General features: G+C 38.8%; 1 protein-coding gene across 1 annotated transcript in view; it reads right to left on the reverse strand.

The window, feature by feature from the left end:
- Rab10 (RAS oncogene family member Rab10) overlaps positions 1 to 23,576 on the reverse strand; it is an 82,129-nt gene that overhangs the window by 41,523 nt on the left and 17,030 nt on the right. Inside the window, exons 2-3 of the mRNA XM_067142080.2 lie at positions 22,663 to 22,723; positions 5,511 to 5,649 (exon numbers count right to left, since the gene is read on the reverse strand). Of these exons, the coding sequence (XP_066998181.1) occupies positions 5,511 to 5,649; positions 22,663 to 22,723 (200 nt within the window). The remainder of the gene's footprint in view (positions 1 to 5,510; positions 5,650 to 22,662; positions 22,724 to 23,576) is intronic.

A 23,576-nucleotide genomic window follows, 5' to 3' on the forward strand; every position in this document is an offset into this window, starting at 1 on the left:
AATGTGTACCAAGCAGAATAGCTTAAGTCTGCATTCGGGAGATGAGAGTTCAATTCCCATAGTTGGCTTTCCTGAGAATGATTTTCCGCAATTTCCAATTTTTGCTTCCAGGCAAATGCTGGGACAGCTCCTATTCCTAGGCCAGACCCATTTCTTTCCAGCTACTTACCCAGTTTCACTCACCATATCATCTTCACTAGGCCTCAACAGAGGTTGACATCAGGAAGGGCACCCGGCAGTATAAACGCACCATGTAAATTCATCTCACCTCATCCCCAACACCGTTTCAAGAAATGGAACTAATGGGTAGAGATCATCATCTTCATTTCCCGTTTCCAGCTTCCCGGCTTGGATTGCGTAGACATACAAAGGACTAATGTGTACTTAAAGCTAACCACTGTCATGGAGCGTCCCTTGCATCATTCTTCCAGTGAAAAAGTATTATGTCTCTTCAGACCACTTCAAAGTTAGGTTTCCACTCTTAAACAAGGTATGTGGTTAATTTGCACATATATTCATCGTCTTCGTAAATTTTCTGAAATGCTGCATGCATTTTTTTTATTTTTCAAGTTTAACGGCATCTACGGCCATGGATTACCAATGCCCGCAAAGGGTTAATACTGTTTCACACTAACCATATCTAATTATAACATTGCAATTTTGTAGTGTGAATCCCATCATTACAAGATATTAGAATCATTCCGTATTGACGGTTTTCACTTCACAATGGCGAAAAATGAGAGTATCCTCCTATTCAATACATCATATATTCCGTCATTAGATGGAGCAAACAATTTTAAACATGTTTCGGCTCGCTTGAGCCATCTTCAGTGAAAAAATTAGGGGGGTTGGAATAATTTACAGAATATAAGTTGAAAAAATGCTAAAAAACATAATGAAAGAGCAAATGAAAAAACAAACAAAAGAGAGCCTAGATGGAAACAAAATTAGCACAAATATACAATATTTACATCAATATGCAGAGCAAGAAACAACTTATTGCGACAAAATTCAGTGAAACAGGTGTTAATTTAAAATAATAATTGAAACTAAAAACTGCGTTAACCTAAGAACCTTGTTTCTTAGAGATTGAAAAGTCTGATCTCTTTCCACCTGAACACTTATAGACTTATTAAATTTCTGCTGCTTTCCAGCAGAAGCGTGGTTCACTGCATGATTGTGCAGATATTTATGTTGCCTTGATCCAGTGAATACTTTATTTGCTCGCAATGAATTTAAGAAAGTCTCTATCACCACCAGAGCGTATATTGGCTTCAGTTTACAGTATAATATAACTATACAAATTTCTTTACCCTTTCCGGTCCATTGGTTTATTGTAACTGGTCGACATTATGTTTTGTTCCACCTGAGAAGTTATTTATTGAAGTTCTTTGACCTGATTGAGGTTGATCGATATCCCTGGCGTTTCTTGAGCAAATTTTTGTGCACAAAGAAGTCGTTCTGTTATCTCCATGGAAATAATATGAGATATGTAGCCGTGTATCGCCATGGTTACCCGTGGCCTGTCAGCTGTGTTTATATCGAGTAGTGCTGAACATGTGTAGTACTAGGTGTGTGTATCTGTGAATGCGAATTGTCTTGGTTGAATTTGCGATATAAAAGCGGCAAGTATGGAAGAAGAAATACGTATGCACGTTTATTTAGACAGCGGTGACGACGATTGCTTTTTGAATTAGATGAGTTTCGAGAACTGTCAGGTGAAGATGAAGATGTAGTGAACTCCAGCATTGCAAGTTGCCAATTTTACATGTTAAGGCACAAAGGATACGATGCATCCACAAAGAGAGTCCGCCAAAACATACACACAGAGCCCCCACTTAGATGGTTTCTTGTGGTTGCAGGTTATAGAGGGTATTCTTCCCTTGAAACCAACAACAGAATTGTCAAATGACAAGTTTGGCCCAGGTATGAAATATTCCCTACATTTACTCCCAACATATTTTAGAAGATTACTGAATTTCTGAGTTCTGGTTCTAAGGCTGGTACCTTGATTCTGAGTGTTTTCTAAATGGTGCATCCAAAATATTTGTAAAAACCTTTCCTAGTGAAAATTTCACTGAAGAAAGGCACAAAACAAACAAATTCTTCAGACCAGTTATCTTTCGTATCTAACAAATGTGACACTAGACTTTTGTATAAAGCTGTAAATAACTCACTAGAGTCACGTTTATAGAATATAATAATCTTAATAATATGATTATAGTTACTAATAAAAGTTCTGAGTTTAATCTCACTAGGTGAAAATGTGCAAAATTAATTTAGACCAGACTGTTGGAACATGTGACAGAAAATTGGACTGCAAAGGGTTAAATAGGAAATTACAGGTTTGTTCCATCTATTTAGTACTTTTTGCAATAATTTTTTAAAAGAATGAATGGGTGGACCAAACCTGTAATTTCTTATTTATGAAATGTTATAGTTATACTGCGGTAAGTCGATATGGAACACAAAATTAAATTTATTACATATAATTAGCTTTAGCTTTCTAAAGCATTCCAGTGGACCTGTGACTAGATAGTTCAATTTTCAAATTTACATAGATCTGTAAACTACCAATCCATACGCATTTTGACTTTATTTGGGATTCCTATGTCTTTTTTTCAAAGCATTGTGATCTCCTACAACTCATAATTATTCGACTCGCTCTTAGATTGAGATGCGACAATGCGCAGTGCAGAAGAATGGGAGGTTGCAGTCTGAATAACAAGTGAAGTATTGTACTTGAAATAATGAATAAATCAGACAATAACTGAAGTGATAGTTCTAGTATTAGTTCTAATAGCAATGAAATTGATTTGGCAGTAATAAATGCTATTAAATAACAGTGGCAATAACAAAGAATTAGTTTAACAACAGTTTGGATTGTCTATGAACAATTTTGTTAGGCAGCAGGACACATTTAGTAGTGAATTTAAACTTAAGAATGGTGCTGAAATTGGGCTTTTTTTTATATGGCGTATGGCATTTAGTGCCGGGAGTGTCCAAGGACATGTTCGGCTCACCAGGTGCAGGTCTTTTGATTTAACGCCCGTAGGCGACCTGCGCGTCAGGAGGAGGATGAAATTATGATGAAGACGACATAGACACCCAGCCCCCATGCCGGCAAAATTAACCAATCGTGGTTAAAATTCCCGACCCTGCTGGGAATCGAACCCAGGACCCCTGTGACCAAAGGCCAGCATGCTATTTAGCCATGGAGCCGGACGCTGAAAATGTTAATAGCTTATATGAAAGGTTTGAATTATTTTTCGACACAGAATTAGTTGAAATGATCATCAGCGAAACAAACAGGTATGGCAGATAAACTCTCAGAAGACGAAATATACACTGTATTAATATTTTTTTTTTCCTTATGGGCATTGTTCAGAGACCCACTATAAGGTTCCATTTTTCTACAACAAAAACTAGTCATTTTTGATACAGTGCTTTTCAGATGTAATACCAAGAGATCGATTTGAACTGATATGTTAATTTTTACATTTTGCAAACAACACCAGTCAGAAAATGTACCAAGGGCCAAACAAACTCTTCAAAATATTTCCAACAGTACAGAATGTATAAGGGGCAGTAAAATGAAAACGTGTCACCTGCCATAAGAGTATAGAAGAACACTGCGCACCTCATAAGTAATCACCAGAACTGTTAAGACATTTATCCCACTGAGTGATGCCACAGTCAATCCAATTCTTGAAAAACCTGATGGGCTGTTAACGGAACCACATTTAACCCAGTCACACATGTCATCCGATGCAAACCAATATCCATGACTGTCTTTCTTCAGCTCTTCAAAGATGAGAAAAAATGCACGGGGAGATATCTGGGTTGTAGGGAGGTAGTTGAAGAGTTTCCCAGTCAAATCCCTGAAGCTTACTCCACATAGAGTTGGCAGAGGGGAGATGGGCGTTCTCATGAAAAGGGATAATGCGAATCGATAGCATGCCGGGACGTTTCGACTTTATAGCATGCCTCAGTTTCTGCAACGTGTCTCCCTAGCGGTATCGACCGATTGTGGCCGCAGTTCAGTCATGGAATAATTTTACAAGTTGCTTTATGTTGCACCGACCCAAACAGGTCTTCTGGTGATGATGGGATGGGAAAGAGCTGGGAGTCATAAGGAAGTGGCCGTGACCTTAAGGTACAGCCCCCACCATTTGCCTGGAGTAAAAATGGGAAACCACAGAAAACCATCTTCAGGGCTGCCGACAAGGGGTTTCAAACCCACTATTTCCTGAATGCAAGCTCACAGCTGCGCACCCCTGACCGGATGGCCACCTCACTCTGTCCTGAACTGCTAAATTCCCTGAATACGTTTCCCTTCTGTTACCCAGACATAAACATTAAAAACACAGTAGAATGTGCCTCAAAAAATTCTGCGTTTCTGGAAGATATTGTTTCTGATACGGATTTCAATAGCGGTGAAAGTGATGCAGGGAATGTTGGAGAAATTTTGGAAAGCGTGGTGTGACAAACTGCTGTGGGATCGGACAGTTTCTGCCAGGTGCCAAACCCAGATGTGTCGAATACTAATTTGGCACCAGAATCGCTAGACCTAGAGTATTTTGAACATTTTGTGAAGGAGAAAATGTTAAATATTGCATACAAAACCAACATATTTCATAGACAGACAGTTGTCTCGTTAAATAACCCAGGAGTGAAAAAGGTTTTTGTTGTCATAAGATTTTTTTTTTTTTACACTTGCCTGTAATATTACACACTCATAATCAATGACAGGTTTATGCAAAGTAAACTTAATTCACATATACTCATGATGTAAGTGATATGACAGAATGTATTATTATAGAATGAAATCTGTCATTTTCTTTTAATGCATTATTTTATTTTTCAGGTATGTTCTAGTGTTTGCATACATTCGCATTAAGCAGACTGCAAAACTTGAAAGTTAACATCACCTGAACAAGACAAAATTTACCACAATTTCAACCATCATATTTCAGTGCATCAGGTACCTCTATGAATTATTCCAGTGCTTGAGTGAGTTTAGATCACATTTACTCAGTCACACCACTAGTACTGCAGGTGAATGTCATTCTCAGCACTGGAGCTTATCTGTATTGCACGTGCTGTTGTCTAGCATGAATACATGTTAAATCAACTCTCTATCACATCATCCAACTATGGTCGTATGGTATGGGTAGTGTTGAACAACACAGGACGTTATCCACAGATCATTTCAACAAAGTTGTGTTCTGTAATCACCGTATTGGATATCTTAGAGAGAAGCAAAAAAACTTACAGTTTCACATGACTACCAATATCTTGATCATAACCATACAATCTCCAGTTTTACGCAGAAACCACCACACAAGTACACAACTTATCATTTCAAAAAATCCACAAGCTAATTTGCTCATTACATCGTGTCTTGCTTTTGATGCCTCTGATTTGCAGTTTATGTTCACCTTCAAATACACACATAACTTACAATTAAAATCTATACAGGCTCAGATAATGACAAAAACAGCTCATACCTCGTCAATGTTTCGAAGCCATTTCACTATGTTTTCAAAACTTTTCTCATTAGTTATGTCATACACCAACATGATTCCCATTGCCCCACGATAGTACGAGGTAGTGATGGTGTGGAATCTCTCTTGACCGGCTGTATCCCTGAAAAGAGAGAAAGGCTGGTAAAACTACTAATATACAATTATTTAATATGATGATGATGATGATGATTGTTGTTTAAAGGGGCCTAACATCTACTGTAAGTCATCGGCCCCTAATGGTGCAAAATGAGACGAAACGGAATGACAAATTAAAAGTCCAAAATCCTCCACTGAACAGAATTCAAAACGCGAGGATAAAGAATGAATGGATGGATATGAATTTAAAACAATCAGTGGATCCGACCTGTAATGTCTCGCATTCACTGAAACAGACATGAAACAATATTACTGACCAAGGGACTGCATCTATAGCATAATACTGAATCGATGATGCTTTTAGTCTAAAGGGGTATAAATCCAAGTCACCGGCCCCTCATAATGGTACTTATCGCTAGGAAAGTAGAACCATGGTATTTGTCATGTTGCTGTACTAATCAAAGGTAGCATAGACTCGTAGCATTCCACACAGTACGGTACTACTCGCAGGTAATGAAATTCGTACATGGAATACAGACCTATCGTGTTTCGCACATTGCGGTGCCATTTACAAGCAACGCAAACCTATGGTGTTTATCACATACGTGTACTAACCACACAGAGCCGCACTATCCGGTGGTGTTCCTCATATAGTGGGTACTAATCATAGGCAAGGCAGAACCATGGTGTCGCTCCTAAAGTGGTACTAATCATAGGCAAGGTAGAACCATGGTGTCGCTCCTAAAGTGGTACTAATCACAGGCACTGAAGAAGCCGGCAACACACACTGTTGCTACTAATCACAAACCTATTTGGTACCCAACATAGTGGTACAACGCGCAAGTAAATGCGACCCATGGTGTTCCCCTCATGGTGGTACTAATCACAAGTAGTTTCATAGTTCTAATACAAACATCCCTTGGTTGCCCCTTTTAGTTGCCTCTTACAACAGGCAGGGGATACCGTGGGTGTATTCTTCGTCTGCGTCCCCCCACCCACAGGGGTTGTGTGTTTGGTCCGCGAGAGGTATTTTATTTCCCTCAAGTCAGCCAGCAAGCCGGTTGATATACATGTTTTACCTGCCATCCCTGTTAACACAAACAAACCAAACATTGTGCAGTCATTTAATATTTTTAAAAACAGTTTTCTTTTTTAAACCTAGCTCAACTGATAAAATTACAAATATACACAAAATAAATTTGTTCTCGACAGGAACGCTACACAATCCAAATTCACTTCTTTGAAACTCTTACAATAAATGAAAAACTGTATTAGATGAGAGCATACTTGCACAGCATTTATACAACACATTTCCAGGCAAATTCAATGCATAACAAATGCAAACCACCAGGAAAAAAACAAAAAAACAAACAATTGTGTATAATATGTTAAAACCGCAATACAAAAATGTTTCGAAGTGTGTTCTATGAAGCTTCACCATTATTCCATTCTGTTAAGAAGAGAAACAAAATAGAATGGTATTCCACTTTCTCACGCTACTCAAAGAGCAGCTGAAATGAGGCACTTAGAATAGCAAAGACGAATGCGCCAACTACATCATTCTTGTTCTTCCTTACAATAGATTTATTGACACCTTCTCCATCAGACCAAAAATCAGATGTAAGGCTTTTCAGGCGTTTGCTCTATCAACCAGAGTTTTGTCTTAGGTCTGACACTAGACTCATCAGAGTGGTATGTGACAGACCCTACCCACTGACGCTGGGGTGTAAGCAGGTGAAGTTATCAGAAGCCCATTATAAGAGACACAGTATAACTGCATATGGGAGATAAATCTCCACGAAGGAATTATTGCCCACGTAGCAATTCCGAATGGAAATTCTAAGTTCCCATGGAGGGAATTAGATATTTTTCCATCAATAGAGCATGTCAAAAATCAGACCAAAAATCAGATGTAAGGCTTTTCAGACATTTGCTCTGATAAGTTCACCTGCATACACCCCAGCGTCAGTGGGTAGGGTCTGACACATCCCACTCTGATGAGTCTAGTGTCAGACCTAAGACGAAACGCTGGTTGATAGAGCAAATGCCTGAAAAGCCTTACATTTGATTTTTGGTCTGATTTTTGACATGCTCTATTGGTGAAAAAAGATCTAAATCCCTCCATGGGAACTTAGAATTTACCTTCTCCATCTCCATAAAAATATAATTGGCTCATACTTCGTCCAAGCTGGTGAAAATCTTGTTCAAATAAATACACGTATAGTACGTGAACCTTTTCTTGATACCTGAGCTCCCTAGTGCTGAATGGGAACTTGGTATCAAGAAAAGGTTCACGTACTATACTCCTGAGCTTTATGGCATACAAGAATGTTGTCTAGAACTTTCAGAACAGCAACGGAGTATGTGCCAATTCGACACGTCTGCATCTATGTCTCACCATGACATACGCAATTCATCACTTCAATCTCCAAAACTGTTTACAATAAATCTTGGTATTATAACACATAAATTGTACATAATTATGAATGAATTATTTAAGGAAACTAATGCTTTTATTTTCGTTAGCTGCAATTTAACCTACACCCATTTTAGATCATTCTTTCAACAAACCTGAACGACAACTGACAACGAAAGCGTGCAATTCCAGGAGGGAAGGATATTTACTCTTCGACCCATGTCATCAATTTGCTAAGTGATTGTGTCTTTCTGCACCTGTTTGAAATAAATAAACATAATGGCTTCTATGACAATGAAAGTAATAAACTTAAGAAAGAATATTTATTTATTCTTTATTCTTTGACCAGTCTCATTATTATTATTATTATTATTATTATTATTATTATTATTAATTATTATTGTTACGGGGATACTCGTGGAGCAGAAAGAGGTTAAAGAAGGTGCGAGCTTGAATGGGTCTAACTACAATATCAAAAATTAGGTTAAAACATTAGGTTATATTTCTTTTCCGAAAACAAACTTAACAATTTTGTTATAACAATATTACAGGCACAAATAGCAAGCCTTAAACAAGATTTGGAACAATCCAAGATTCAGAACCATAACATTTTGAGCTTTAAGCCCTGAGTTTTACAAGTTTACAAATGGAAGAAGAATTATTTATTTAAGGGCAGAAATCCCCTAATTCAAAGAGCGCTTGCTCCCAAAATTACAACATCTAGCCTTCAAGAGGCATTCGTTACAACATTTTGAAAGAGCTAACAGGCTCTCACTTTCTCAAGCCTATTCAGGGTAACAGTACATCAATCTCTGGTCTTTCAAACCACCATTTACAAATGGGACTTATTATTACAGGGGTATTAAATACCCAAACTACTGGGCCTTCATGGTATAAGAATAACAGGTTAAATTAATGGCCTGAACATAAAATGAATGGAGGCATATACTTGCACTCCTAGATATGAACACTTAAAACCGAAAGGGCACTAGGCTGATGAAACAGGGGCTATTCCAAACTACTGAGGTGACTCGTATAGGAATTACTTTAACACATTATAGAAGGAAAAACCGTTACAAAACGTAGTCACCTCAAACCAAGATGAAGGGGAGCTCGAGAGGGTACATCCCCGATTTACAGTTAAAGATTAAAGAAATTTTTACATTAGCCGGAAGAAATTTACATTTTATAAACGTAGCTTACATGGTTAAAGATTCGGACCTTCCCCTTGGAATAATCTGCGGAGGTAGCTACAACAAGAAAGATGTAATTATGTAGCCATACCTTGTAGCAGTTCTAGCTGCCGACGAAAAGGCCGCCCGCCTCCTGCTTAACACACACGCTCAGATAGATGTCAATCAATTGGCCAAGAAACGTGAAAAGCCGCAGTTTATAAACCTTTAGAGAAGGTTCGAGATCATTCAAAATGAATCAGGACACACCATCTTAATTTTATTGGTGAAATTCAAAAGTAATACTCAAAATCGAACAAGAAGCTGTGATAGGTGGAAAATTAATTACAGAAATTAGGGATTGGCTAGATTCAAAACTGGTGGAAATCAAAAGGAAATATTGCCAACCCAAAAATAAATGAACATCATTCAGTTAAAAAATCCTAGAATTACAAAACTTCTTTAAAATATAACTTCTTACACCTCTCACCAGGGTGCATGATCATAGTTTTTTGGTAGTGGAAGAATGTCCAAACTTCTTGATGAATAGCAAACAAAATTAGTAGAAATTCAGTCAGTTCAGGAAACTTCACAATAACAAAATTACATCATATTTCTGTGGTGACATTCTTCTGAGTAAATTTCTAAGTTGGTGTAGTTTCAGTTTCACTGTTTTACCAATAGAGGAGTGCATTTAGGCACAGAATTTGAATGCGCGGCATTGAGGTGTACCTCCCGGTACAATCATTATTATTAATATCATCTTTGGCCTTATGGACAGTGTTTGAACTCTAATATCTCATGAGACAATTTGCACTTTTTCCCCTTCTTCCTCTTCTCTTACCAAAATCCCTTCAACCTTGGGCTTTGCTCCTGTTTCCTTTGTTCTGTCCACAATGTTCCTGTCTTCTCCTCATTTACTATAAATGTTGTATTCCTAATTTTGTTTCTGAATTCTTTTCTGTCTCCTATCATTTGCCTGTTGATCCCCACCTGCCGTAAGTCTTCCTCTATTTCATGATACCTATTTGTTTTCTTGCGTGAACTGTTTACTACATCAAAGATTTTCTTAGTAAGTCTGTTGTCCATTCTCTGCATGTGCCCATAGAAAGTCTGCATTTCCTGATCATGTCTGTGAGTCCGTCCGTGTGATGGTACAGCTCTTCGGTAGGTCGTTCCATCCATTTGCCCTCTCTGTGTATTGGTCCTGAGAATTTTACGTTCTATTTTTTCTGTCTCTATGATACCTGACGCTCCAATTGTGGTCGTTTCTGACACATACAATGCTTCTGGTAATAAGACTGTTTTGTAATGTAAGTTTGGCCTGTCTTGATATGCTTTTCTTATAATGTGACCATGTAAGTTTGTATGCTTTCTGGAGTTTTTCCCGTTCGTTCTATGTTATTATTATTATTATTATTATTATTATTATTATACTATGAAGGGCTTGTGCTTTTCTTGTCTAATGGAGTTTGACCCACAGTTTTCTTAGAGTTTCATTAATAGTAGAGTCACTTTGAGTGTGGTGTTACTATAGAGTAATAATATCATGATGTATGACAAAAGTAATGAATCACTACAGAAGTGCCCTAGTAGTTCTAGGAAGCATCCTGTCAATGGAAACTGGAAAATATATGTACACACAAAAATTGTGAAATATCGGTAAAGAGTAAGACAGTGTGAAAACTAAGGAAATGGTAAAACCAAAAACTGTTGATCCTCCTCGTTATTGTAGTTGCTTTCAAAAAGTTGGTAATGATATTTAGTGAATTCTGGGAAACTGGAGATTATGAAATGCAAAATAATTCTTGGAGCAATCTAATGAAAAGTAGAGATGCCAAAAGAACACCGGTGAAGAACAGATCTACACAAAGACCCAGATTTCCAGTGATTGTGGTGTTGCTTTTATAAGTATTCATGGCCTAGGTGAAAAAAGATGGCATACTTTGTGTGATAAAGTTTGAGTATCATCCGTCTTACACACTGACAAACGCGGTCATCAAACATGTACCAGAAAAGCACCACCTAAACCTGTATGAGTGGAAGTAATTCAGCATATCAATACCATTCCTGTTCTTTCCATATGCCAGAATACTCATGCACTAAACCTTTAGGGGTACCACTATCATACATTCGACAACACCAACATCTTAAGTAAATAAAAACTACCACCACTTCTATTAATTTTATACTAGTTTTTACTATTAGAATTTTTAAATGTACAATGCCTGACAAAAAAAGAAAGCACCCAGAAGGAGTGGTTAAAAGTGAATGAAACTACATATGCTGAAAGACCATGTGCCTTTATTGAAGTGATTACATTATGAGATGAGAGAGACCAGGCCATTGGCAGTTACAGCTGGAATGTTCCAGGGTGCTGAGCCTTAAGGGGTGGGACGTGCGGACGCAGAATGTCTTGTGACGTATCGCTGTGCTGTAAAAGTCTGCCGAAGCACTATTTGAAGTGAACTGAACGCATATCTTATGGCTCCCCACACCAAGATGCCAGGGCTTACGCCTGTGTGTCTTTCCACACATGGGCAGGATCTGCTCCCAGCACCGCCAAACCCGCACATGATGGACATCAGGGAGGTTATGGAGAAGCGGGACTCATCACTGAATATGATGCGATGCCAGTCGTCCTCTGTCCACGCCTCCCGGGCAAGGCACCACTCCAAACGCAGACGTTGGTGTACTGGTGTCAACAGCAACTGACACATGGGGCGGTACGACCCCAATCCGGCGGATGCGAGTCAAGACACTGTGAGGGAACTCATAGGATGTTGCAGAGTCTCCGGTACATGTTCGCAGATGGCCGGTGCCGAAGTTACGGGATCCCGCAATGCTTGGCACACCATACAACGGTCCTCCCTCGGGGTGGTGTTTCTTGGTCAACCTGAACCTGCACGACAAGATTGGATGCCTTCATGTACCCACTAAGTCCAACATCGGGACACTGTGACATCTGGGTGGCCCACATAACTGGCAACTGCATGATAAGACCAACCAGCCTCATGCAGTCCCACAATGTGGCCTCTGTCAAATGCTGTCAATTGGTGAATAGGCTCTCTAACGCACCTGCAAGGCATAGCAGGTACTTTGTACTGTACAAAGTCCTCTCTGGATGTCTTGATTAACGGTCCGACTAACAGCTGCTGACTTAACAAATTATCAACAACACGACGGTGCCATCACCAACGCACTCCGGTGGGCCGTTCTACACATTACATATCCTTGTAAATCTAATCATTTACTCACACATCAGTGGTATACATATATACCGAAATTAGATAATATTGGACCACTCCTTCTGGATGCTTAGCTTTTTCTTTTGTCAGGCAGTGCATTACCTGACTTACTTAACAATAGTAGTTAAAACTTTATGGACACAAAAGATTAGTGAGATTTGCTTTCTTTTCTTTCATAAATTCAATTTTTTATGAATATTAATGTCTGGATATACTGTTGTGCATTTATGTACCTGAAATATATTACTTCCTACTAGAATATTTAATACATAAGGAGAGGAGGATGCTTACAGGAAATGAGAAGCCAAGCACACCTGGCTAGAAGAGGTCTACAGCACCCTGCATAAATCTTAATGATGTAGATAGGTGCATAATTAAACGGACCATGAATTTTATGTTACAAAGAAAGAAGTTCCTATGGTGGAGAATTTACTTAAAGTTCTTAAGGAATCAACTGATTTTGAAGGAGACAGAGTGACCACGAGGAAGATATTTCTAGAATTTCAATTTAGTTCCAGAAAATGCAACAATGTTAAGAGTGATTCTGAAGGAAAGGAATTGTATCACTGCTTGGAGAACCTGTTACCATTCAACTGGATAATGTGAAATTGCCCCTGCTATCTAAGCAAGAGACATGTACAGCACTATAACTAGCTTTGGTTCAGATTGTTCTTTGAAAAAAAATATAAATAAATAAATAAATAAATAAATAAATAAATAAATAAATAAATTTAATCATATAAATAAATGCTTGGGTATGCCCTAACAAAGATGTTCCTTTGCACTATCATCAGATAACAGTAACACACTACTTGCTGAACCCAAGTGAATAATTGCTGAAGGCACATACATTAAGGAAATGTGGTTGCTAGATAATGGATCATTATCTCATACATGCATTCTCACTGTACACTTATGCCTTTTAGCATTCAGTCTGCAAGCCTCTGTGATTTAACTAAGTACCTCCAAAATCCTCTGTAGCATCTTTTACACACATATATACATATTCATGCCGTTCAGCATTCGAACTGCAAGCTTCTGTGAATTTATTAAACGTCGCCACAATTCTCTATTTGCAACTAGTTAGAAACTGAGTCTAACCATAGTTGTCTTGGTCTCCGTCTACACCAGAGTCCATTATTCTCGTAAGTAACCTATCCTCCTCCATTCACCTCACGACCCCACTACCGAAGCCAATTTATGTGTATAGTTTCATCCATCGAGTTCATTCCTGACGTAGCCTTTATCTCCTCATACCGAGTACCCTTCTGCCATCGTTCCCACATGTTCGTACCAGCAAGCATTCTCCCTACTTTCATGTTTGTTACTTCTCACTTATGAATAAGATATCCTGAGTCCACCCAGCTTTCGCTCCCATAAAGCAAAGTTGGCCTGAAAACAGACCGATATAAAGATAGTTTCGTCCAGGAGCTGAATACACAACCTAAATACTTGAAATATCTACCTGTTCCAGCTTTGTATCACCAATCTGACATTCAATTTTGCGGAATTTCTTACCTACTGACATCAATTTAGTCTTCAAAAAGCCCAATTGTCAACATAAATGCCTTTGATTTATAGTAATAATCAACCCCCAGTACGGCGAACATATTTTCCCCTCGTTATCCTGTCGTGCTTTCTCTAGACCTACAGAACAAACACAGCTGTCTATTCCCCACGTAGCATTTTTCAATTACCTGGCGCAAACTAAAAATCTGATCCTGAAAGCCCCTCTGTGGTCTGAAACCACACTGGTTTTCATCCATCTTCCTCTTAACCACTGATCGCGCCCTCCCTTCCAAGATGCCAGTGAATACCGTATTAATCCCGAATACCACCCGCAGTTTTTCCCCCCAAAATATTGGTTCTAAATCTTGGGTGCGGGTCGTATTCAAGCCATTCATTCTCGTAAATATTTACTACGTTTACATGGAGTAATGAAATAGATTTGAATAAGGTTACCATACTCAATTTACCACATGTAAACGGGCATTCAGATCTTATTCTGTTTTAGTTACTTTCTAGAAAACAAGATCGATTTTTTCTCAATACAGTTACAGTGGCAAGTAAACACAAAAAGTACGGTAATGAAATACGGTAAATCAAAGAATGTGGGTAAATATGAAAGCCGTTGCTGCAGATGCTCAACCGTCATTTGTTTCACAAGTGTTGCTGGCATACTGGGTGTGCGAATAGCTGATCTCGCGAGATATTGTACTTTGCGAGAGTCAAGACTGTTGGTTACAGAAGTCTACCATGCTCACATTCCAGTTCCGTATCTGTCCCGTGAAAGTGCTGTCTCGATAGTAAGCGACGGATTCAAAATGGCATCTGTGGTCATTTACTGTGCGTGAGAAACTTCAAGTTGTAAGCGAAGCTGAAATATATGGAAATCGTGTATTTGTGATTGGCGGAAGATGAAGGAAAAAAATTCTAAAAGGTAACGGCGACCGCATGGTGTTCCGCGGGCGGAGTGCAGTTTTTCCAGAAATTGAAGAAAGACTCCACAAATTTGTGACAGAAAAACGTGAGTTAGGATAGGGTGTTTCTAGTGAAATGTGTCAATCGAAAGCACTAGAGATCTCAAAAGAACTCAAAACACAGGGTTTTACTGCAAGCCGTGGATGGATCCAAAACTTTTATCGGAGAAAGGGATTGTGCATTCGGAGACGTACGTCTGTTTCACAATGTCTCCCTGGGGTGTATGAAGAAAAATGAACAACCTTCCTGTGTCACATTTTTCATTTGAGGAAGCAAAATTCTTATTTGCTGTCGCAAATTGGGAATGCTGACGAGCCACCTGTCTATTTTGAAATGCCGTTGGAAAATACAGTGGATACGAAGGGTTCTGAAAGTGTAACCATCAGAACAGGTAGTAACGAAAAACAACAATGCACGGTAATGCTGTGCATATTAGCGGATGGAATCAAACTCCCTCCATATGTGGTTCTGAAAAGGAAAACACTTCCAAAAGGAAACTTGCCGTCCAGTGTTATTGTTAGAATACATGAGTCCGGCTGGATGGACAGTGCGTTAGTTGAGGACTGGGTGAAGTGTGTTTGGTAATGTCGCCCGGGAGCTTTGTTACAAAAACTAAACATGCTTGCGTTTGACAGTTACCGAGGACATACAACTGACGCCGTTAAAGATATGATGAGGAAAGGAAAAACTGATCTTACGATAATTCCCGGAGGACTCACTTCTATTCTACAGCTGTTGTATATGTACGTGAACCGGCCTTTCAAAACTGCAATGAAACTGTTGTACACCGAATGGATGTCTGATGGTGATCACACGTTAACACCAACCGGACGAGTGAAGAGGCCTGAAGTGGGACTAATATGCAGTTGGATCTAGACCGCATGGGCGTGCATTTCCAACGATCTAGTGTCCAAGAGCTTTAATAAATGTGGAATTTCAAATTCAGTGGATGGTAGTGAGGACAACTATTTGTGGAAAGATGCGGCGAAAGTTCCTATAGTGAAACTTCAGACGACGGTGAATTGTGAATGATCGTGAGTATTGGACAGATTTTACTTAAGATTTTTGTGATGATTTTATTAACTGTAAGCTGTTTGATTTTATATTTGTGGTATTCTTGAAGAAAATTAAATAGGTATGCAAGTTATTTGATTTTTAATTTTTTCCATACTTTGTAGTCTCAAATTTAGGGTGCGGGTCTTATCCTGGTATACTAATCAATGAGATACCTTGATAGTTGTTGCAATCCTTCCGGTTCCCTTGCTTATATATAGGTGGAATTACTGCCTTTGTCCAGTCTGAAGGTACCTTACCAATACTCCATGTTAATCTTACTACTCTACGAAGCCATTTCATCCCTGCATTCCTGCTATATTTCACCATTTCAGGTCTAATTTCATCTATTCTTGCTGCTTTATGACAATGGAGTTTATTTACCATCCTTTCCACTTCCTCAAGCGTAATTTCGCCAATATCATTTTCTTCCTTCTCATGAGCTTGGTTGTTTGCAATACCTCCAAGATGATTTCCTTTTATGTTGAGAAGATGTTCAAAATATTCCCTCCACTTCTCCAGTGATTCCCTAGGATCTATTATGAGTTCACCTGAATTACCCAAAACACTGTTCATTTTCCTTTTCCCTCCCTTCGTAAGATTCTTTATTACTGTCCAGAAAGGTTTCCCTGCTGCCTGACCTAGCCTTTCCAGGTTATTACCAAAATCTTCCCACGACTTCTTTTTGGATTCAGCAACTATTTATTTGTTTTGCTCTGTTTCTTTCATCCATGTACAATTCCCTATCTGCATCGGCCCTTGTTTGGAGCCATTTCTGATAAGCCTTCTTTTTACCTTTACAAGCTGCTCTCCTGCTCTCACTTCATCATTTCACCAAGATGTTCGCTTTTTCCCCATCTTTACACACAGCTGTTCCTAGGCATTCCCTTACTGTTTCTACTACAGCATCCCTGCATGCCACTCATTCTCCTTCTATATCCGGAACCTGCTTACTGTCTACTGTTCGAAACTTCTCACTAATCATATCCATGTATTTCTGTCTAATTTCCTCATCCTGGAGATCTTCTACCCTTATTCATTTGCAGACACATTTCACATTCTCTATTCTACGCCTAGAGATACAGTAAAACCTGCCTTAACGGACACCTCTCACTGGCGGACGATTTTCTAGGTCCGTAATTAAATGCCATGTTTTGTATGAGTAATTTACCCCTCTTATACGGACACCCTTTATTACGGACGCGGACACACCATAGCAACGAGAGACTCCAATTAAACCTCTCCTAACGGACACTTTCTTTTTCAAAAAATACTTTATTTGTGTCCTGTACAGTATGTATTCGCTTACTTATTGCACAGACGGTACTTCCAAGAATCGCAGACAACGTAACTTTTTATCCAGGCTGTACACATTCTTGGAAGGCAACACTGCGCTACGCTATCACTTCCGGAAGTTGTGTGATCTGACATGCTCGACAGCGCTGGTATTCGTACCTTCACTGTCAGGTTACTTTTCATTGACTCGTGGGCTTTTGATGTGTTTAGTTTTATGTTAGTAAGTTGGTGTAAACATGACTCCGAGGAAGTTTTTAACTTTAAAAGAAAAGGTAGGCATAATAGACTATCATAAACGTAAGAAGTGTGGTGTGCGTAAACTGTCCGAAGTGCTTAGGACTGGAAAGACACAAGCAGCTGAAATTGTGAAAAAGCAAGAGGAACTAGTGAAAGAATGGCATTTAAATGGCAACGAACAGCACATTCAACTGTTTCAAAGTGGTAGTGGAGCTCTCATTGACAAGGCAACGCTAGAGTGATTCACTAAAATAAGAAGTCAGAATGTCCCTGTGTCAGGACCAATGATACAAGGAAAAGCGTTAGAATTCGCGACAGAATTAGGTATTGGAGATTTCAAAGCCATGAATGGCTGGCTAGAAAGATTCAGAAAGCAACATGGTATCAACTTCAGAGTGATTTGCAGAGAACCATCCAGTGTTAATATGGAGACTGTTGAAAACTGGCAAGAAAAAATACCTTCAATCATAGACGGGTATGCTCCGGAAAATATTTTGAATGCTGATGAAACAGGATTATTTTTCCGTGCTTTACCCGACAAAACTTTGTGTTTCAAAGGAAATCATTGTACTGTTGGAAAAGTTGCGAAAGAATGTCTTACGGTATTGGTATGTGCAAGTATGAGTGGAGAACAGGAGGAGCCTCTTGTGATAGGGAAAGCTGCAAAACCAAGGTGTTTTAAGAATATGGACGTTATGAAGTTTGGTACTGAATGGAAAGCAAATAGGAAAGCATGGATGACCAGAGAAATAATGACAGAGTGGCTAGGAAAATTGGACAGAAAAATATGCCAGGAGCGATAAGTATTATTATTCCTCGATAATGCAGCATCGCATCCGGATACAATTAAGTTGCAAAATGTGAAGATCGTCTTTTTCCCACCAAATGTAACATCAGTTTCTCAGCCGCTTGACCAAGGAGTGATCCAGAACTTCAAGGTTATGTACAGAAGGTTAGTGATGAAGCACATAGTATCAGAACTTAACGGGAATGAAGTAACCCTTCAAACACTGACAAAGGGAATGAATGTTCTCCAAGTAATTTCGTGGATAACTAACGCATGGAAAAATGTTACAGCCTCAAAAATTCGTAACTGCTTTCTGAAAGCGGGGTTTCCCGCTAGTGGTGGCCATCCCGAAATAGAATCGGATACCCTTCCTGACAGCATGGAAACACAACAGTTGATTAATGCAGCAGGTATTCAGATATTCGAACAGAGTGTGAGAGTGGAGACACGAAAACTATTCTTCAGTCAATCCAAGGGAAGAATGACAAAAATGAAGATTCTGACGAAAGCGGGAGTGAAGGTGATGCTAATGACGACTTTGAAGAAAATATGGAAATTAATGTGCTGCCAATAACCTAGTACAGTGAGGCTCTCAGCTTTGTTAAGCGACTGAAAGATTTCTATTATAAACAAAACTATGAAAAAGGTGTAAATTTGACCCAGGATTTAATTGCACATAGTGAAAACATCATTGCTAAACCGAAATGGACAAAACAAACAAACATTAAGGATTTTTTCAAGTGCTAATGTTTTACTGTACTGTGCTAGAGATTGCTACATCTAAATACTGATTTAAAGTTTCAAAAACTCATATGTTGTTCTTAATTTTAACATGGTGAATGGTAATAGTGTACAGTGGGCTCAATAGAGGTTTCCATAGAAGTGTATTTGTCTCTTTAATACAGTACATCGCAGCTGCAGCAGCCCATCTACAACTTTCTCATGTGAGTACTGTGCAGTATATTGTACAATACTGTATACAATTAAATGTAATTTGCGAGAATTGTTAACACATACAATACATGGGTTATTGTGTTCCAACTTATGTTTAATGGTACCGGTTTCATAACCTCTCTCGGGCGGACACCCCTTCATAACGGACATTTTTTTGGTCCCGAAGGTGTCCGTTACAGAGAGGTTTTCCTGTACTTAGTTACAGATCAGATAGTGGTCTGTATCGGTGAAAAATCCCCGGAAAACTCGTACATTCCTAACAGACTTCCTGAATTCGAAGTCCGTTAAGATTTGGTCTATTATGGATCTGGTACCACTAGCCTCCCATGTGTAATGGTGAATAGCCTCATGCTTGAAGAATGTATTCGTAACTGCTAAACCCATACTGCTTGATGCTTGCTGTTTTAAGGGGCCTAATATCGAAGGTCATCGGCCCTAAACCCATACTAGCACAGGAGTCCAGCAAACGCTTCCCATTCCCATTAGCTTCCATATCTTCCCCACATTTACCAATCACCCTTTCGTATCCTTCCGTTCTATTTCCAACTCTCGCATTGAAATCGCCCATTAGTACTATCCCATCCTTGCAGTTGACCCTGACTACGATATCACTCAATGCTTCATAAAACTTGTCAACTTCATCCTCATCTGCACCCTCACAGGGTGAATACACTGAGACAATTCTCATTCTAATTTCTCCACCTGCCAAATCTACCCACATCATTCGCTCATTTACGTGCCTAACAGAAACTATGTTGCGTGCAATGATATTCCTTCCCTTCCCTTTCTAACACCAGTCAAGTAGACTTTATAATCTCCTATCTCTTCCTTGTTATCTCCACTTAACCGAATATCACTTACTCCTAGCACATCCAGATGCATCCTCTTTGCTGACTCAGCCAGTTCTACTGTCTTTCATCCATAAGCCCCATTAATATTGATAGCTCCCTATCAAATTCCATTTCGTTCGCAGACTCCGTTACTCCCATAGGTCCGAGGCTTGCTTAAAATGTTCTGAGCTCGGTAAATTAGGGAAGCAGGATACTATCCTGCCTACACAAAGTCCAAATGAGGATCTCTCCTCTAACGGGTTAGGGACCTTCGGTGGATTGTATAGCCCTAGTCGCCCGAGCACAAGGAAGGCCATGACTCAGAATATGTCCGAGATGCCCACTCCCATTCCATAGCAACTGGTATCGCGACTCTCAGGACCATTTACTAGGCCACTCAGCCGTTGCCCATGGTTCACGAAGTAGGACGTGACTACAGTAACCCACACCAAGAACCATGCTTCTTTTACACTGACAGGTAAAATTTATGGTTCACTTGAATTTTCAAATAAAATAGTCTGTTAAATTGTGAAGAATTTATTTTATTACTTACACTGATTATTTTCATGAAAAAAAAATCACTGTGAATAAGGTTAGCAATAACAGGCAAATAACATTACTTACATAATTTTTTCATGAAAATGTTCAATGTAAATAACAAAACAAATGTTTCATAATTTAACATGGTTTTTCCTTAGAGAATTCACTATTATTCCTGATAATGGTGAGCCCAGGGTTAACCCTTCCTTTTGACAGATTTTGGTCGGTGAATGCAAAACCGCTTTGGTTTAAGTTTGTTCTTAGAACATCAAACTGGATTTTCCATAAAAACTTGGAGACATACCAAACTTGCACAAAAACATTAAAATCGGTATCAAAGAGCAATCAGTTCGTTAAAACATTTTCGCGGATGTTTTCCAAGCAGCAGCTTACCCATTAGCACGTATTTTCTAGTTCTAATAGTCTGAACACACATATTCTAATAACGTTATTGGCTTTACGTCCCACTAATTACCTTTTTTTTGTTTTTGGAGACGCTGAGTTGTCGAAACTTTGTCCCGCAGGATTTATTTTATGTGCCAGCAAAACTACAGACACGAGGCTGATGTATTTGAGCACCTTCAAATACCACTGGACTGAGCCAGGACCGAACCTGCCAAGTTGGGCCAGAAGGCCAGAATATATGTGATTCTAGTTTATTATATGTGGTAGTACTTGTTGGCGAAGTTTTCATACGTGAGAAAGTAATTTTGCCTATGACGTTACATTTGTCATGTTAAATTACAGCCGTTTTTATAATATGTACGTGATATTTTCGTGTTAGCCAATAACTGCAGTCTGGCTATTTCGGCTGCCATGTTCTTTTAATATTACGGTCTGAGGATTGGAGTCGGTCTTGTATAAACGCTGGAGTAGAGTGTATGAATATTGATAACAGATGAAAACTAACACGCCAGGCTGTCACCTGCTGTTCCTTGTTGGCGTCCAACAATGTGCGTAGTATGCACCAGCTTAACTTGTACGGCTTCTCTATGCCATGCAAGTGAAGTATGACTGTTTCTTCATACACTTGGAAGTGTGTGGCAAGCTGACTACATGTTTCACTGCTGTCCTCTTCTATGGCCTCCTGCAAGGCCTTGTCATTCAACACCTGAGAACGGCCACCGCGGGAGACATCAGAGGGTTCAAATTCATCAGACGAACTTCACGGATTAGCGCCTGGCATTCATGGAGACTTGATTTGGTCCCAGGCCAAATACAAAGCCCCTCCTCCCTCTCTGGCTCCATTCCAGCCTTCTGGCTAACTTCCGCCAACATCTGTGAAAGAGTCTTCTTTCCGAAGTGAAAATGGACAGAACATTTTTGGTCACCTTGTAGTACGCACGGACCTCTATATCTTGAATTTTCAATAACTGAATTATTTTCAGCTTCAGCAAATACTTCTGAGATACCAAAGTTTGACTGTAAATAGTAAGTGTTTATTGCTGCCATTAATGCTTTCACAGCCCGTACTTACAGACATGATAGACTTTTGAGCTTAAGCCGTTGGGCTTAATGTTAAGAATTTCACCTTATTTTCTTGACATGGCATAAGCCCAAAAGCCTATATAGTATCATGTCTATCAGTAGGTGTTTAATTTTACAAAAAAACTCACAAGTTCTTTAAAAGTTGAATAGTGCTTACTTTCCAGAAATTACTAGTGCGTGTGTAAGAAAGAGAAGAGTCGAAGGGAAGAAGTATAGTGGATTTGAGATTCTCGCACACAGGTGATTGGATATTCACTACAATTCAGTTGCCTAACATAAAATCTTATTACTCAGAAAACATGGTTTCGTGGATACCAACATGATAGTATCTGTATCAAGGGCTACAGGGCACACATACAGAATATAAAACCTTCAGAACACAGATGCATGGTCTCCAATTCATTATATAACCATAGTGAACAGTTAAGAAGTAGTCTATTTCCATACAAGCTGCAAATTAACAGCACTACAATAATGTTCTTGTCCCACTGTCCACAATGAAGTAATTAATGAATTGTATCACCCAAAATACTCACCATATCTGGAGTTTTATTTTCTTGCCCCTCAATTCAACTGTTTTTATCTTGAAATCAATACCTGGAAAGGAATTTCAAACCATTACATATATAAAATAATTGTGTATTTAAAACATCTTTAGTCTGTATGTACCAAAAGTTGATTATATAGTATAAACCATATACACACACTTAAGATTGATTATTCATTTCTTTACCTTACATGATATTATTATAAGAGGAAATTAATTATCTTAGTGCAAGTACTCTAAGGACTGGACAAAGACCCTCAAGATCCTACAAAATGCTCTCTTGATAAGATTAAAAAAAAAAAAAAAAAATTACCAAATGGGCTCAGCAAATAAAATTCAATGTAGAAAAAATTGAAGATAATGAAAATTTTAGGAAAGCAACAGAAAAATTAAATCCACTAAACTGGTCACAAATACAAGCAGGACTTGAACAAGTGGCGGAAAATTTAGCATCACCATACCTGCCAACTTTCCAATAATGACCTACCAGTAAAACTCCCATACATCAAAATATACAGGAACCCAATGCACCAAAATGCAGTAAAACGTGACAAATTATATGTATTTTCTTTACCTCAGAAAATTATGAGTTCAACAGCATTAACATAAAACAGTACATGCAACCGATGATTATTATAATTGACAAAATATTTCACCTCAGTTAAATTTAACACAAATATCTTTAAAATGCATCAATGAAATCTGTACCAGGAGGTACACCTCAACTCCGCACTTTCAAAATAAGCGCCTTAATGAACTCCTCCATCGACCAAAATGTGAGATTGTTACTACATAAAGTTGAGACTTTAACCAGAAGATGTCACTACTGAAACATTAAGTAATTGTGTTATTGTGAAGTTTCCTAAACTGAATGGATTTCTATTGGTTTTGTTTTTGCTGTAC

The sequence above is a fragment of the Anabrus simplex genome, chromosome 2, assembly GCF_040414725.1.
Source record: "Anabrus simplex isolate iqAnaSimp1 chromosome 2, ASM4041472v1, whole genome shotgun sequence".
NCBI lineage: Eukaryota > Metazoa > Arthropoda > Insecta > Orthoptera > Tettigoniidae > Anabrus > Anabrus simplex.